The sequence below is a fragment of the Anguilla rostrata genome, chromosome 17 (assembly GCF_018555375.3).
Source record: "Anguilla rostrata isolate EN2019 chromosome 17, ASM1855537v3, whole genome shotgun sequence".
Taxonomy (NCBI): Eukaryota; Metazoa; Chordata; class Actinopteri; order Anguilliformes; family Anguillidae; genus Anguilla; species Anguilla rostrata.
In genome coordinates, this window is record NC_057949.1 from 1,853,276 (window position 1) to 1,867,329 (window position 14,054).

General features: G+C 45.1%; 1 protein-coding gene across 1 annotated transcript; it reads left to right on the forward strand.

The window, feature by feature from the left end:
* Positions 1-591: 591 nt before the first annotated feature.
* Positions 592-14,003, forward strand: LOC135243257 (peptidyl-prolyl cis-trans isomerase FKBP10-like). Its single transcript, XM_064314949.1, has 10 exons — positions 592-1,179; positions 2,311-2,456; positions 3,981-4,170; positions 4,520-4,665; positions 5,507-5,696; positions 6,878-7,023; positions 9,536-9,725; positions 10,152-10,294; positions 11,409-11,572; positions 12,705-14,003. Exons 1-10 carry the CDS (start codon positions 986-988, stop codon positions 12,873-12,875), a joined length of 1,680 nt encoding a protein of 559 aa, XP_064171019.1. The 5' UTR covers positions 592-985; the 3' UTR covers positions 12,876-14,003.
* The last annotated feature ends 51 nt before the right edge of the window (positions 14,004-14,054 follow it).

Below are 14,054 nucleotides of genomic sequence, written 5' to 3' on the forward strand. Positions count from 1 at the left end.
TATACCATTCCATTTCTTGAGCAATGAGAAAAGATACAAAGTAACGTTACGCCAAACTCAATGTAAAATGTTTATAATAGTAGCCAACTACTACTACTACTACTTCTTCTACTACTACTACTACTACTACTAATAATAATAATGCAACGTCGAACGGATTTATTTAAAAGAAAAACAAGCTAAAGTGACTATTCGGGTGAATAGTAGTCACAGAGGCTGCGTGCGGTAGACATCATATACGATGTTATTTCAATTTGGATTTAAGAGTGAGTAAAGTTTGAAAAATCTCCATTGCTGTTTAAATAAGATGTCTGTGTGGGTGAAAACTATGCCTACATGATCCCAGTAAATATTTGTTTGATTTTGCCTAAATTATATTGTGAGACATCTAATTTTTCAAACAATAAAAAACATCTTTCTTAATCTTAATCAATCTCCATGTTATCATATACAGATTCTAAGCTTCTGCCTATCCGACTCGACAGCATGATACAAACTGAGCTTTAGGACCCCGTTGCCAATTACTGGTAGGGTAGTATTAGGTCTTCTTGAGAAAGCCAGATGTGTTTAACTTGCGCGCTTTGCTAATGCATTCATCAAATAAAACATCTCACTGTTAATGTTGACAAGTGAGTTGTAAGCAGATTCCACGGGGGATCAGGACGTTACAGCCTAAAACTAGGAAGAGAAATAGTTACGCCTCAAAATGGCAAAACGGCTAGCCAAAACATGTTGCTAGCCGAAGGCCATTTAACACGTTTACACAAACTGGAAAAAAGGGGGAGCTTGCAGGGATGCCCCCTCCCCCGAGTGGAAATGAACGCGGTAGTCTATGCGTAGTGAAGTTATGCACTTCTCTTCAGCAACTATACGCAGACAGGCAGCTGTGGAGGGGTCGCAGCAATCTTACAAATAGATTCGACCAGCTTCATTTTCAGAACACTCAAGAGACACAAACGTAGTTTGACAGAATAATTTATTTAAGATGGAGGCGAGGTATGCATTGCTTTTTCTTTGTTTCACAGAAGTATTTGTGGGTTGTCATACCAACCCGTTAGAAGATGTTATTATTGATCGATATGACATACCCAGAGTTTGTCCTAGAGAAGTTCAAACGGGCGATTATGTGCGTTATCACTACAACGGGACGTTCATGGATGGAAAGAAGTTCGACTCGAGGTAAGATTTAAAGCAGCCAAACCTGCAAGCCGTGTGTAGGTTTTAGGTCCCATTGAGTAGCCTAAAGCTATGTCCTATGTGCGATTCGCTACTGTACACCACACAAATGAACAACTTTAGGTAATTCGTTAATCTATGCAACAATCTTTCCGAGGAAAACGGATCAAATCCCGCCTCATCGTTTGCATGTAGACTATCACCGCGGGCCAGATGTGAAAGACATCCGCACTGGTCCACAGTCTGCAGAAATATGCGTAGACGTGTCATTGAAACCACCATTTTTATTTCAGATAAACCATTTCAGCAGTGATTTACTTTAGCGACGCCTTGTCACACTAGAACAGACGCATATGCCAAGTGATGAAAAAACTATTTAAACATAAGATGTAATCGTAATAATTACTGCTATATTATTATAATGCAATCTAAGATAAGCATGCAGAGCATTCTCGTAACAAAGGCCTATTAACAACTGGCCTTTTATTTACGTTGCATTCTTTATTATATCTGCGCATTTCTGAAATGCAAGATTTCTTTCTAAACTTCTAAATTTCGTCTTTTGGCGTGTAGGCTAACAGGCTACATTTTGACCAAAGTTTTCTGTCTGCGTTCTGTCTATTGGGGCTCTAAATATTAACTGTAAATCGAATTTCCACAAGTCGAAACCTATAGGCATTAGACAGGGATTACAGTTATAAAGTAGCCGAGATTTTGCATTTCGCTAGTGTAACGGTGACATCACATCTGTCGGAGATTGAGCGCCTGGGACCGAGATTACTTTGGGCGACCGCAGACTTTTTACATGGCAGGCTAATTATGCAGTTGAGATATTCACTGAATCAATTCAATGAACCATGTTAACAATTCCATCGTGGTAACATTAGAAGACATTTTATTTTTCATTAATACTATAGAAATACTATACTGTCATTAATTCTTAAGATCAATTATGTAACGGTACCTTGCAATTTAAAAATAGTTTAAAAATCGATCGATCATATACAAAATAGCTCTCTATACAACTTGTATAGGCTAGGTTTTCCCTTAAACGTGCAGAGTTCATTTGTAGCGGTAATGGATGGTAATTCCGTTATTCTCTCCTGTTGTCCTGCGCTCTCCTACGATCGCCAGCCGTGACCGCGGCGTCCCCTTCGTTGGACAGGTGGGACTCGGTCGCCTCATCACAGGCATGGACCGCGGGATCCAGGGCATGTGCGTCAACGAGCGCCGGAAGGTCACCGTCCCCCCTCACCTGGCGTACGGCAGCCTGGGAGCAGGTATCAGCCCCACCCAACCCGTTTCCCCATGCCCCGCCCCTTTACCCAGCCACAGACAGTCAGCCCATCCGGTATCCACTCGTATTGGCCTTTTGATTTTGTTCACTGTAGGTATTGTCAAATAGAGGCAATTCCCAGTTTCTCTACATTGCCCGTATATGTAGCAAAAGTAAGAAAAGGGTCGGTTTCATTTTTATTTTTACTAGGCTTGAAGAGGTCTCCGCTCCATATTCTTAACATTAAAATTTCTGTCAACCTACCCCATTGATGCCAAAACACTGCAGTTTGCATATTCTGAAAAATTCAATAAGGGGCGTGATAATGGAGCAATACAAAGGAAAGTGACTTTGTGGTGTAAAGTAGCGTTAGAATCTCCTTTTCAATTCAATTCAATGTTTATTGTCATTAACACAAATATGCAAACGAAAAGAGGGTTGCGGCTTGACCAAACGGTGTGGTGGGGGCACATAGGGTCATACATAGCATAAAATAAGTACAGATAAAAACATAATAATATCAACGAAGATTTTACCACCCACATCCTGCTGTAGTTAAGAAACTGAGGGGATGGAAGGGTTCGGGCTGGGGACACATGATCTGAGTATCTAATAAGCCAATAGAATCTCTGCTGTAGTGTCTGTCCTGAGATGCACACTTCAGCGTACCACTAAATAAATATAATTCCTCTCAAATAAAGAAATAAAGGAAACGCGTTGTGAACAAATACTGGGTATTAGATGAGAGTTAAGTGCTGCCTTGAGCGTTTTGTGGGTCTGGTGACAAAATGCTGAAAAACTGCAGTGATATTTTCACTGTGATATTTTCACAAAGGCTGAGCACTGAAAAGCAGTCGATGAGTCGCCCGGTCAGTCAAGCATGTTGCATGCATTTCTCATTTATACGTTGAATAGGGCATATATGTCCTATGTGTGATTTAGACACTGAAACCCCATTCACTGGCTTGCTCAGAAGAAACAGTTATTAAAGTGTGACACACAGCATTCACTTCAGTTTGTTTGCTGCGCTAACACCTGCTATATAATTTAATGTGGAACAGACTATGCAGGAGCCCAAAGACAGACAGCTGGATACAGAGTTGTCATTCCGGTTGGATGTTCTGCAAGACAGGCAGCCACTTTGTCACTTGGAACAAAAGTGATTGGAAAAATTTGGGAAAAGTGGCAAGCCAGCAACACAAGTCTCTTAAATTAGAGGCAGTCCACATGCACTCTTCTTAGTCAAACACACTGCTGTCACCAGATGTCTGCAAGGCCATACTGACAGAGCAGGCCTTAAAAAGCAGTTCACAGTGTGTCAAATACATGTTGGCAGTATGTATTGGCGTGCATGTAGTCCTGTTCATATGTGCCACCTTCAAAGCAACCTGTGCTTCTACCATTTTGATCGTAGCTTACAGATTCATTTATTTGGGAGCCATTTCATGCGTTGTATTTGTTATTTTAGTGTATGTCTTCCCATTCCTGACTGGGAAGCAGTGCTAGATCCAGACTCTCCCTCCCCCAGGGAACGTGGTCCCACCGGACACCATATTGGTGTTCGACCTGGTCCTGCTGGACATCTGGAACACGGAGGACAAGGTGCAGACGTTCACCCTGAGCAAGGCGAAGGCCTGTGAGCGCACCGTGGTGGCCTCTGACTATGTCCGGTACCACTACAACGGCACCTTGCTGGATGGGACCACTTTTGACTCCAGGTGAGGCAGGATGGGGAGGGGCTTAGAGACAGGGGGCGGGGTGTGGTGGGGAAGGGTGAGTGGGAAGGAAGTTAGGCGGATTGTCTGTGAAGAATGAGACAATACTGCTGTTGCATAGTTCATTGTGAAAGAATTGTGCACTGAGTGTGTAGTGGTCTGATGGTAATACTCTGAAGGTATTGTTAATCTGTAATTATTGCAGTAATGCAGTAATGTTCAAAGGCGTTACCTAAAATCTGATGTGTGAACATAAACTGCACGTGTTTAAGCTTGAGGAGTTGTGACTGCATGTATGTGCGTGTGCATATTTGGGTTTGTGTGTGTATCTGACCTATATGTACCTCTTTAGCTACAAAAGGAACCGGACGTATGACGCCTATGTTAAGCAGGACGAGCTCATCCCGGGGATGGATGAGGGTCTTCTGGGCATGTGCGTGGGGGAGCTGAGGACCATCATCATCCCGCCCTTCCTGGCCTACGGAGAGCAGGGATATGGTAACCATGGCAACATCTGTCTCCAGAGCCCAGCTGTACCGGTCTCTACAAATTGGACATTATAGATTTGGGATGGAGAAGAAACAGAGAATAGAAAGTTTATAACAGAGAGAGCTAACTACAGCTGCTCATTTTATAGGGAACACTGGTCTACGTTGGTTGGGACGCTGTGGGAGGGGCTAAATTCAGTCCGGGATGTCACCAAAACCCTGCTTCTCATCCCATTTCATTCCTTAGTACTTTAAATTCATACACTAAAGGGAGCCTTACCCATGCTGAATGCACAGCTACTCCCATAGCTGTGCCAGAACAGCTGTATTTCAGGAGATAGCCATCTCCAGGGCCACAGATCGGGAATAGAAACTGAATTCAAGTAAGTGTCCACATTTAACTTACAGGCAATTTTTGCCATGTGGCTGCGTTAAATTTGTTTGCAAGAGTTTCTGTAACCTTATTGTACCATTCAGCTGCTCTGTAACTCTGAAATAAGCTGCACACTTCACTACTGAATCATCATCTCAGCATTCTAATGATCTTACTTCTGAATCCAAATGGGAACATGCAGTTATTTTAGATGAGTGATAACTGGCTCAAGCTAATGAGTTCATTAACAAGTCGATGTACAGTACACTGGATGAACCAACAGTCCTGGAGGTCAGTTAGTGAGCTAGTTGATTCCAGCAGCCATCATAACCTCAATTAGTCAGACAACGTATGAAGAATGGAGCTCAGCCTGGTGGTTCCCTGCTCCCTGATGACGGAAGAAAACACAAGCGAAGCGAGCAGCTGCTGAACTGATCAGTGTTAAATTTACCAGTGTAACCTTCTCCTCCCACCCCAGGCACAGAGGTCCCCCCCCAGGCCAGTCTGGTGTTCAGTGTGCTCCTGGTAGACCTGTTCAACCCCAAGGATGACATCACTATCGATAACCAGGAAGTGCCCGAGCCCTGCGCCCGCAAGTCGGTGGCAGGCGACTTCATCCGGTACCACTACAACGGCACATTCCAGGACGGCACCCTCTTCGACTCCAGGTGAGTCACTCACGTGCAGGTGTGAGGTGAGGAAAGTGGTGGCTGCAGACTGATATGGGGTTTGCAAAGGCCAATGGAATTAAAAATATTGCATTTGTAATGCGCCCCCGGGGGTCTGGCAATAAGGGCCTTTCTAAATATTAATTTACGCCGTGGGACACCCCTTGGAGGGAGACGCGGCAGATCCGGGTTTTGTCCGCAGTTTGACACACGGAAAGAGAAAGAGCGCACTCACACTTACACAAAAACAAATGAACAAACAGCTTCACCCGTTTCCCTCATGGGTTCAAAAACAATGTGCTAATGTAATGTAATATAATGTAAATACACGTCAGCTTTTCAGCCAGGCTTTTTCTCCCTCTGACTCATTCGCTCTCTCGGCTTTACGGTTTCCAGGTCACCTACTGAAGAAAGGAGCACGCTTTAAGCCCCGTGTTGATTAGTTAACAGAACCCAGGTGTGTGACTGCCTAACTAGTAGGTGTGGCCCTAGATTGCCCAGATTTTCCCTGCTGGACAGAGCCTTGCCACTTACTTGTTTTTGCCTACCAACATTTGCTGATGCCAATCACCTCAAAATGACAGCTATCAGCCAGTGGATATGTTTGATATCTACTGGGAACTCTTGCCATTCAATACATTGTGCTCTCTGTCCAGGGACAGTTCACTCTCTCTAGACCATCTCTGTCTGCTGGTACATATTGAATGAACCATTGAATTTATATGGTACTTTTCCAAACACTCAAAGTGCTTTACAGTGATGACTGGGACCTCACCTCACCCACCACCAATTTGTAGCACCCACCTTGGTCTACAGTTAGTAGTAGACTATAGTCTTCAGTTGTCTGTTTACTTCTCCATTATTACTGGTTTCAGGGTTGGGGTGAATTTCCACTTTTAGTTCAGTCAGTTCATGTTAGTTCACCTGAAAATGGTTCAATTGAAAATTCAGTTAATTAAATGAACATTCCCTGGAGAAGCATTACAGACATTTAAATTTGAATGAATTGACTGAATTAAGATGAACTGACTGGTCTGAAATGGAATTGTCTCTAGTTGAATCATTTTTACCTTGTCTTCACCTGCCTACACCATAGATAATAATGCAACACAAGGAGACTATGGAGAATGAAAGAGAGCCAGGGAGGGCATTATAACCTGTCTGTCTCACCTTCACTGCAGCTATCAGCGGAACCACACCTACGACACCTACATTGGCATGGGCTACATCATCTCTGGGATGGACAAGGCCCTGCAGGGGGTCTGCATGGGGGAGAAGAGACGCATCACTGTTCCTCCTCAGCTGGCCTATGGGGAGAATGGAACAGGTCAGTTATCAGGGATTGATGTGGAGTGACAGAATTGGTCCATCAGGGATAGATGTGGAGTGACAGAATTGGTCCATCAGGGATAGATGTGGAGAGACAGAACTGGTCCATCAGGGATAGATATGGAGAGACAGAAATGGTCCATCAGACATAGATGTGGAGAGACAGAACTGGACAGTCATCAGGGATAGATGTGGAAAGACAGAACTGGTCCATCAGGGATAGATGTGGAGAGACAGAACTGGACAGTCATCAGGGATAGATGTGGAAAGACAACTGGTCCATCAGGGATAGATTTGCAGAGTCAAAACTTGTCAGTCATCAGGGATAGATGTGTTGAGACATAAATGGTCAGTCATCAGGGATAGATGTGGAGAGACAGAACTAGTCCACCAGGGATAGATGTGCAGTCAGAACTTGTCAATCATCAGGCATAGATGTGTTGAGACAGAACTGGTCAGTCATCAGGGATAGATGTGGAGAGACAGAACTAGTCCACCAGGGATAGATGTGCAGTCAGAACCGGTCCATCAGGGATAGATGTGAAGAGACAGAGCTAGTCCATCAGGGATAGATGTGCAGAGTCAGAACTGGTCCATCAGGGATAGATGTGGAGAGACAGAGCTAGTCCATCAGGGATAGATGTGCAGAGTCAGAACTGGTCCATCAGGGATTGATGTAAGGAGACAGAACTGGACACTCATCAGGGATAGATGTGGAGAGACAGAACTGGTCCATCGGCGATAGATGTGTTGAGACAGAACTGGTCCATCAGGGATAGATGTGGAGAGATAGAACTGGTCCATCAGGGATAGATGTGGAGAGACAGAACTGGTCCACCAGGGATAGATGTAGGGAGACAGAACTGGTCCACCAGGGATAGATGTAGGGAGACAGAACTGGGCAGACATCAGGGATAGATGTGTTGAGACAGAACTGGTCCATCAGGGATAGATGTGTTGAGACAGTACTGGTCCATCAGGGATAGATGTGGAGAGTCAGAACTGGTCAGTTATCAGGGATAGATGTGGAGAGACAGAACTGATACCCATCAAGGATAGATGTGGAGAGACAGAACTGGACACTCATCAGGGATAGATGTGGAGAGACAGAACTGGTCCATCAGGAATAGATGTGGAGAGACAGAACTGGACAGTCATCAGGGATAGATGTGGAGAGACAGAACTGGTCCACCAGGGATAGATGTAGGGAGACAGAACTGGGCAGACATCAGGGATAGATGTGGAGAGACAGAACTGGTCCATCAGGGATAGATGTGTTGAGACAGAACTGGTCCATCAGGGATTGATGTAGGGAGACAGAACTGGACACTCATCAGGGATAGATGTGGAGAGATAGAACTGGTCCATCAGGGATAGATGTGGAGAGTCAGTACTGGTCCATCAGGGATTGATGTAGGGAGACAAAACCGGACAGTCATCAGGGATAGATGTGGAGAGACAGTACTGGTCCATCAGGGATAGATGTGGAGAGTCAGAACTGGTCAGATGTTAGGTAGGGAGAGGCAGAACTGGATACTCATCAGGGATAGATGTGGAGAGACAGAACTGGATCATCAGGATAGATGTGGAGAGTCAGAACTGGTCCATCAGGGATAGATGTGGAGAGACAGAACTGGACACTCATCAGGGATAGATGTGGAGAGACAGAACTGGTCCATCAGGGATAGATGTGGAGAGTCAGAACTGGTCAGTTATCAGGGATAGATGTGGAGAGACAGAACTGGATACTCATCAGGGATAGATGTGGAGAGACAGAACTGATCCATCAAGGATAGATGTGGAGAGTCAAAACTGGTCCATCAGGGATTGATGTAGGGAGACAGAACTGGACACTCATCAGGGATAGATGTGGAGAGACAGAACTGGTTCATCAGGGATAGATGTGGAGAGTCAGAACTGGTCAGTTATCAGGGATAGATGTGGAGAGACAGAACTGGATACTCATCAGGGATAGATGTGGAGAGACAGAACTGATCCATCAAGGATAGATGTGGAGAGTCAAAACTGGTCCATCAGGGATTGATGTAGGGAGACAGAACTGGTCAATAATCAGGGATAGATGAGGGGAGCCAGAACTGGTCAATAATCAGGGATAGATGTGGAGAGACAACTAGTCAGTCATTAAAGTTGAATGTGGAAGTGAACAGGGGGAGAAATGGGTGCATACAGTTTAGGACAGATGAGCTAGACACTTTACTGTTTGTGTTGTGACAGAATCTTAGATAGCTCTATGTCAAGCTTAGGTACTTCTATGTCAAGTCACATAAAGTCACACTAGATATGCATCATGTTCTCATGTTTAAGGTACAGGTCTCCTATTGGTGGCAATTCCGGGTCATTGGTTAATAATTCAGTGGAATTTCTGCTTTTTCTGTTCCCTGTATCTTCTTGTCTCCTGTGTATTCTGCGCTTTCTGTTTCCTATGTCCCCTGTTCTTCCTATTTCCCATACTTCTTGTTCCTCCTGTGTCCCTGTCCATAACATCCCAGGAGACATCATCCCCGGCTCAGCTGTGCTTATCTTTAACGTCCACATAATTGACTTCCACAACCCCAGTGACCAAGTGGACATCAAGGTCACCTACAAACCAGCGGAATGTAACCGTACAACTGAAGACAATGACCTGATCAAGTACCGTTACAACTGCTCTTTGATGGACGGCACACTGCTCTACTCTTCGTGAGTCATGGGGTGACATCACTGTTCAGCTACACAGCTACATCACAGCCGAGGGAAACAGTCATACTCTTATTCCTGCTCTGACATCACTGTTCAGCTACACAGCTACATCACAGCCGAGGGAAACAGTCATACTCTTATTCCTGCTCTGACATCACTGTTCAGCTACACAGCTACATCACAGCCGAGGGAAACAGTCATACTCTTATTCCTGCTCTGACATCACCGTTCAGATACACAGCTACATCACAGCCGAGGGAAACAGCCATACTTTTATTCCTGCTAAGTGGTATGGGTTGTTGGCGAGTTATATACATTCCATCATAGTATTTCATTCATGTACTACATTAATAGTGTTAATAAGCAATGTATTGAGACTGGAAGCAAATGAAATTAACCAATAATCTGGCCCTTTGTTCTGTGAAGGGAGAACAATGGCAAACTACAGGAGACTGTTCTTGGGGAGAACAGGGTGATCGAGGGTTTGGACAAGGGCCTGCAGAACATGTGTGTGGGAGAGAGGCGAAAGGTCATCGTTCCCCCTCATCTGGGCCATGGAGAGTATGGAGGTGAGCTCAACCCCAAAATGGATGCACAGCACCTCATTATTATGCCTTTAAGGTGTGAGATCACAAATATGTGATTAGAATCTTCTTAACTGAACATTCTGATGTAACAACCACTACTGGTGATTGACAGCAATGGAGTTCTAGAACATTGACTTAGAATTTTGAGGAAACATTCCGAAAAACCTACTTTTCAAAGGGTTAATACAGAAGAACCTCAGTTACAAACCTTGTCCCAGAGTTATGTACTGACTGGGTGACTGAATGCTACATGGAAGTAGGAACTGGAAGTATACACTAAACAGTTTACACTATTCAATTATGCCTTGTTACAGAAAGACGTGTAGTTCAGCTCCTTATCATCACCGATGTGAATGGAATGGAATTGAAAATATAAATTCATAACTACGTTTCATGTATATTTTTTTGCAATTATTAATATGTACAAAAGCCAAAAAGCCAAAAACAAAGTAAACAAGATACTTACAGTATATGCACCAGTGTTGAGAAAAAAACACCTTAAGTCTAAGGTTGACCACCTTAGACAATGGTAACATTCACAGAAAGAAGAAGGTTATACTGGATAAGGAGAGAAAAAAATGAAAGTTTGAAGAAGCAGCCAAAGACATCGGGACAATTAAATGGATCATTGAGATAGTGGACATAGAATGAATGCGCTGATGATGTCCTCACTACAACTGAGTTGATTATTAGTTATTAACATAAGGATTATAGCTACCCAGTGATAGTAGCCTCTTTTAATATACAATTCCAATCAATAAAAGATTAAAATTCTGAAATTTTAATACCAACTTAAAATGTATGTCCCAAACGTCTCACCTGCGTTGCCAGTAGGTCTGTTTCTTCTGAAGTATTATTTCTTATGAATTATTGTTATTATTGTTATTATTTTGCAGATACTCTTATCCAGAGCAGCTTGCATGGCCAACATGGCAAGATTCTTTAAATTCCTTTCACAGGAGCAAGAAGAACAGGAATATGCTGTAGGTACATAACAGCCTAAATATAGCGACTGAGCATCAGACTGAAAGCATACTGATGTGTAGAGTAGGAGCAGTGCAGGGATTGGTTGTGCTGATCTGTGCTCGTCCCACAGGAAGTGGCGTTCCTGGCAGCGCTGTGCTGTTCTTTGAGCTGGAGCTGACGGATCTCCAGAAGGGGGTGCCAGAGGGGTACAATTTTGTATGGCTGAAAAACACCCCACAGCAGATCTTCCCGGCCATGGATATGAACAGTGACAATGAAGTACCCCTCGAGGAGGTGAGTGGCAGCCTGTGCCTTATGGCACTGCCAGCCTGAGCAGGTGGCAGCCTGCCCTGTGTGTTATGGCACTGCCAGCCTGAGCAGGTGGCAGCCTGTGCATTATGGCACTGCCAGCCTGAGCAGGTGACAGCCTGCCCTGTGTGTTATGGCACTGCCAGCCTGAGCAGGTGGCAGCCTGTGCATTATGGCACTGCCAGCCTGAGCAGGTGACAGCCTGCCCTGTGTGTTATGGCACTGCCAACCTGAGCAGGTGGCAGCCTGTGCATTATGGCACTGCCAGCCTGAGCAGGTGACAGCCTGCCCTGTGTGTTATGGCACTGCCAGCCTGAGCAGGTGGCAGCCTGTGCATTATGGCACTGCCAGCCTGAGCAGGTGGCAGCCTTCCCTGTGTGTTATGGCACTGCCAGCCTGAGCAGGTGGTAGCCTGCCCTGTGCATTATGGCACTGCCAGCCTGAGCAGGTGGCCTTCAAAATGAGGAAATCATAGAAATGTGTTTTATAAGCAGACTCGGTGCAGAATTGAATGTCCTGTTGTAGAATGCTGTTGCTATGGCAGCTAATAGAGTGAGTGTGTATGGTGTGTCTTGCTGGGCCAAAGCAAAACCCTGCCCTCACATTGACCCTTTTAGGATAAGATTGGGCACCGCTGCTGTACAGCACTTGTCAGAGTCCAGTCCTATAGGGCCACAGTGTCTGCAGGTTTAACTGCAGTCCTAGAGGGCCACAGTGTCTGCAGGTTTAACTCCAGTCCTGGAGGGCCACAGTGTCTGCAGGTTTAACTCCAGTCCTGGAGGGCCGCAGTGTCTGCAGGTTTAACTCCAGTCCTGGAGGGCCACAGTGTCTGCAGGTTTAACTCCAGTCCTGGAGGGCCACAGTGTCTGCAGGTTTAACTCCAGTCCTGGAGGGCCGCAGTGTCTGCAGGTTTAACTCCAGTCCTGGAGGGCCGCAGTGTCTGCAGGTTTAACTCCAGTCCTAGAGGGCCACAGTGTCTGCAGGTTTAACTCCAGTCCTAAAGGGCCACAGTGCCTGCTGGTTCTCAGTGTTTTTTAGCTCCAGTGATTCATTTAAATTTTAGAGCTTATCTCTGACCCTCCACTGAGTGCATGGTCTCCTCTCCCCCCTCCTCCAGTTCTCCACCTTCATCAAGATGCAGGTGGCGGAGGGTATAGGGCGCCTTCGACCCGGTCAGGACCCCGACGCCATCATCAAGGACATGTTCGCCAACCAGGACCAGAACGCGGACGGCAAGATCGTCCTCGCGGAGCTGCAGGTCAAAGTGGACGCGCACGACGAGCTGTGACAGACAGGCGGACGCGCAGAGCGCTGGATAGGGGGCAGACGCGCGTGAGACTCGCATCCACCAATCAGCACCCAGAGAGCCGTCAGCCAGCTGCCAAAATGATCTCAAAACATGGCTCCTTTAATAGAGGGCTGATCGGACACATATCACCATTTTGACGGAGGTCTGGAGCCAAGTATTGCTATTACAGCAGCCTGTCTTAAAAATAAAAACCATTGGCACAGCGAAGGCAGCTGTACTTTACAGACTGATTTAACTTTAAGCGATTTTGGATCTTGAGCCTGTTCCACACACTGTCCTCCCAGGATGAGGTTGTGGGCCTTGGGTGGCTCAGTGCACCCAAGAGGTTGTCAAGTTCAGTCCTGGGGGGCTCCTGTGTATGCTGGTTTTCATTACAACCACTATTGCAATGCCAAAATTTTAACAATCTGCTCATTTTACTTAATTATACTTTTTATGCTTTGAGGGAGTTTGACGACCTGTCCAAGGTGTATTCCTGCCTCTCGCCCAATGCATGCTGGGATAAGCTCCAGCACCCCCCACAACCCTGCCCAGGATAAGTGGGTATAGATAATGGATGGATGGATGGATGTTTTCAGCGATTATTTACCCCCTTAGGCCACATTATGTCAGAAATAACTATCCATGCCATGAAAAATAGTCCCATACACACATTGTGCTGTATTAAACACTTACATACAGAGACGTATAAAAATGTACTGATAAAATTAGACTGAGGTGAATTAATAGGCTCCTATAAGGTGAAAGTATAGACACATGGCTAAGACCATTAACCTAAAACTAGCTAATGAATTAGAAGACAAAGAAAACGATAATGAGCTAAACCATAGCGTCAAGTTTAAGGAAAAAAATTATCGAACTCAAAGACGTGTTCAACAACTTTAACTGAGCAAGAGGCTGTCACAAAAGGGCTGTAACAAAAACCAGCATACACACGGGTCACCTAGCAACGAGAAACGCTGGCACACCTGGTTCTCTCACTACCCCCTCCAAAAATAAAAAATGAATTGCAGTGGGTTGTATATTTAGTGTGGGTACTTTTTCAAAGCCGTGTATTGTGTGTTCTCAGATCAACTGTGGTTTCTAATAAAACAAAGCCAAAACCTCTCTGCCTGTTGGGTTTGATTAAATATGCATGCTGCAGTTTGACTTAAGCCT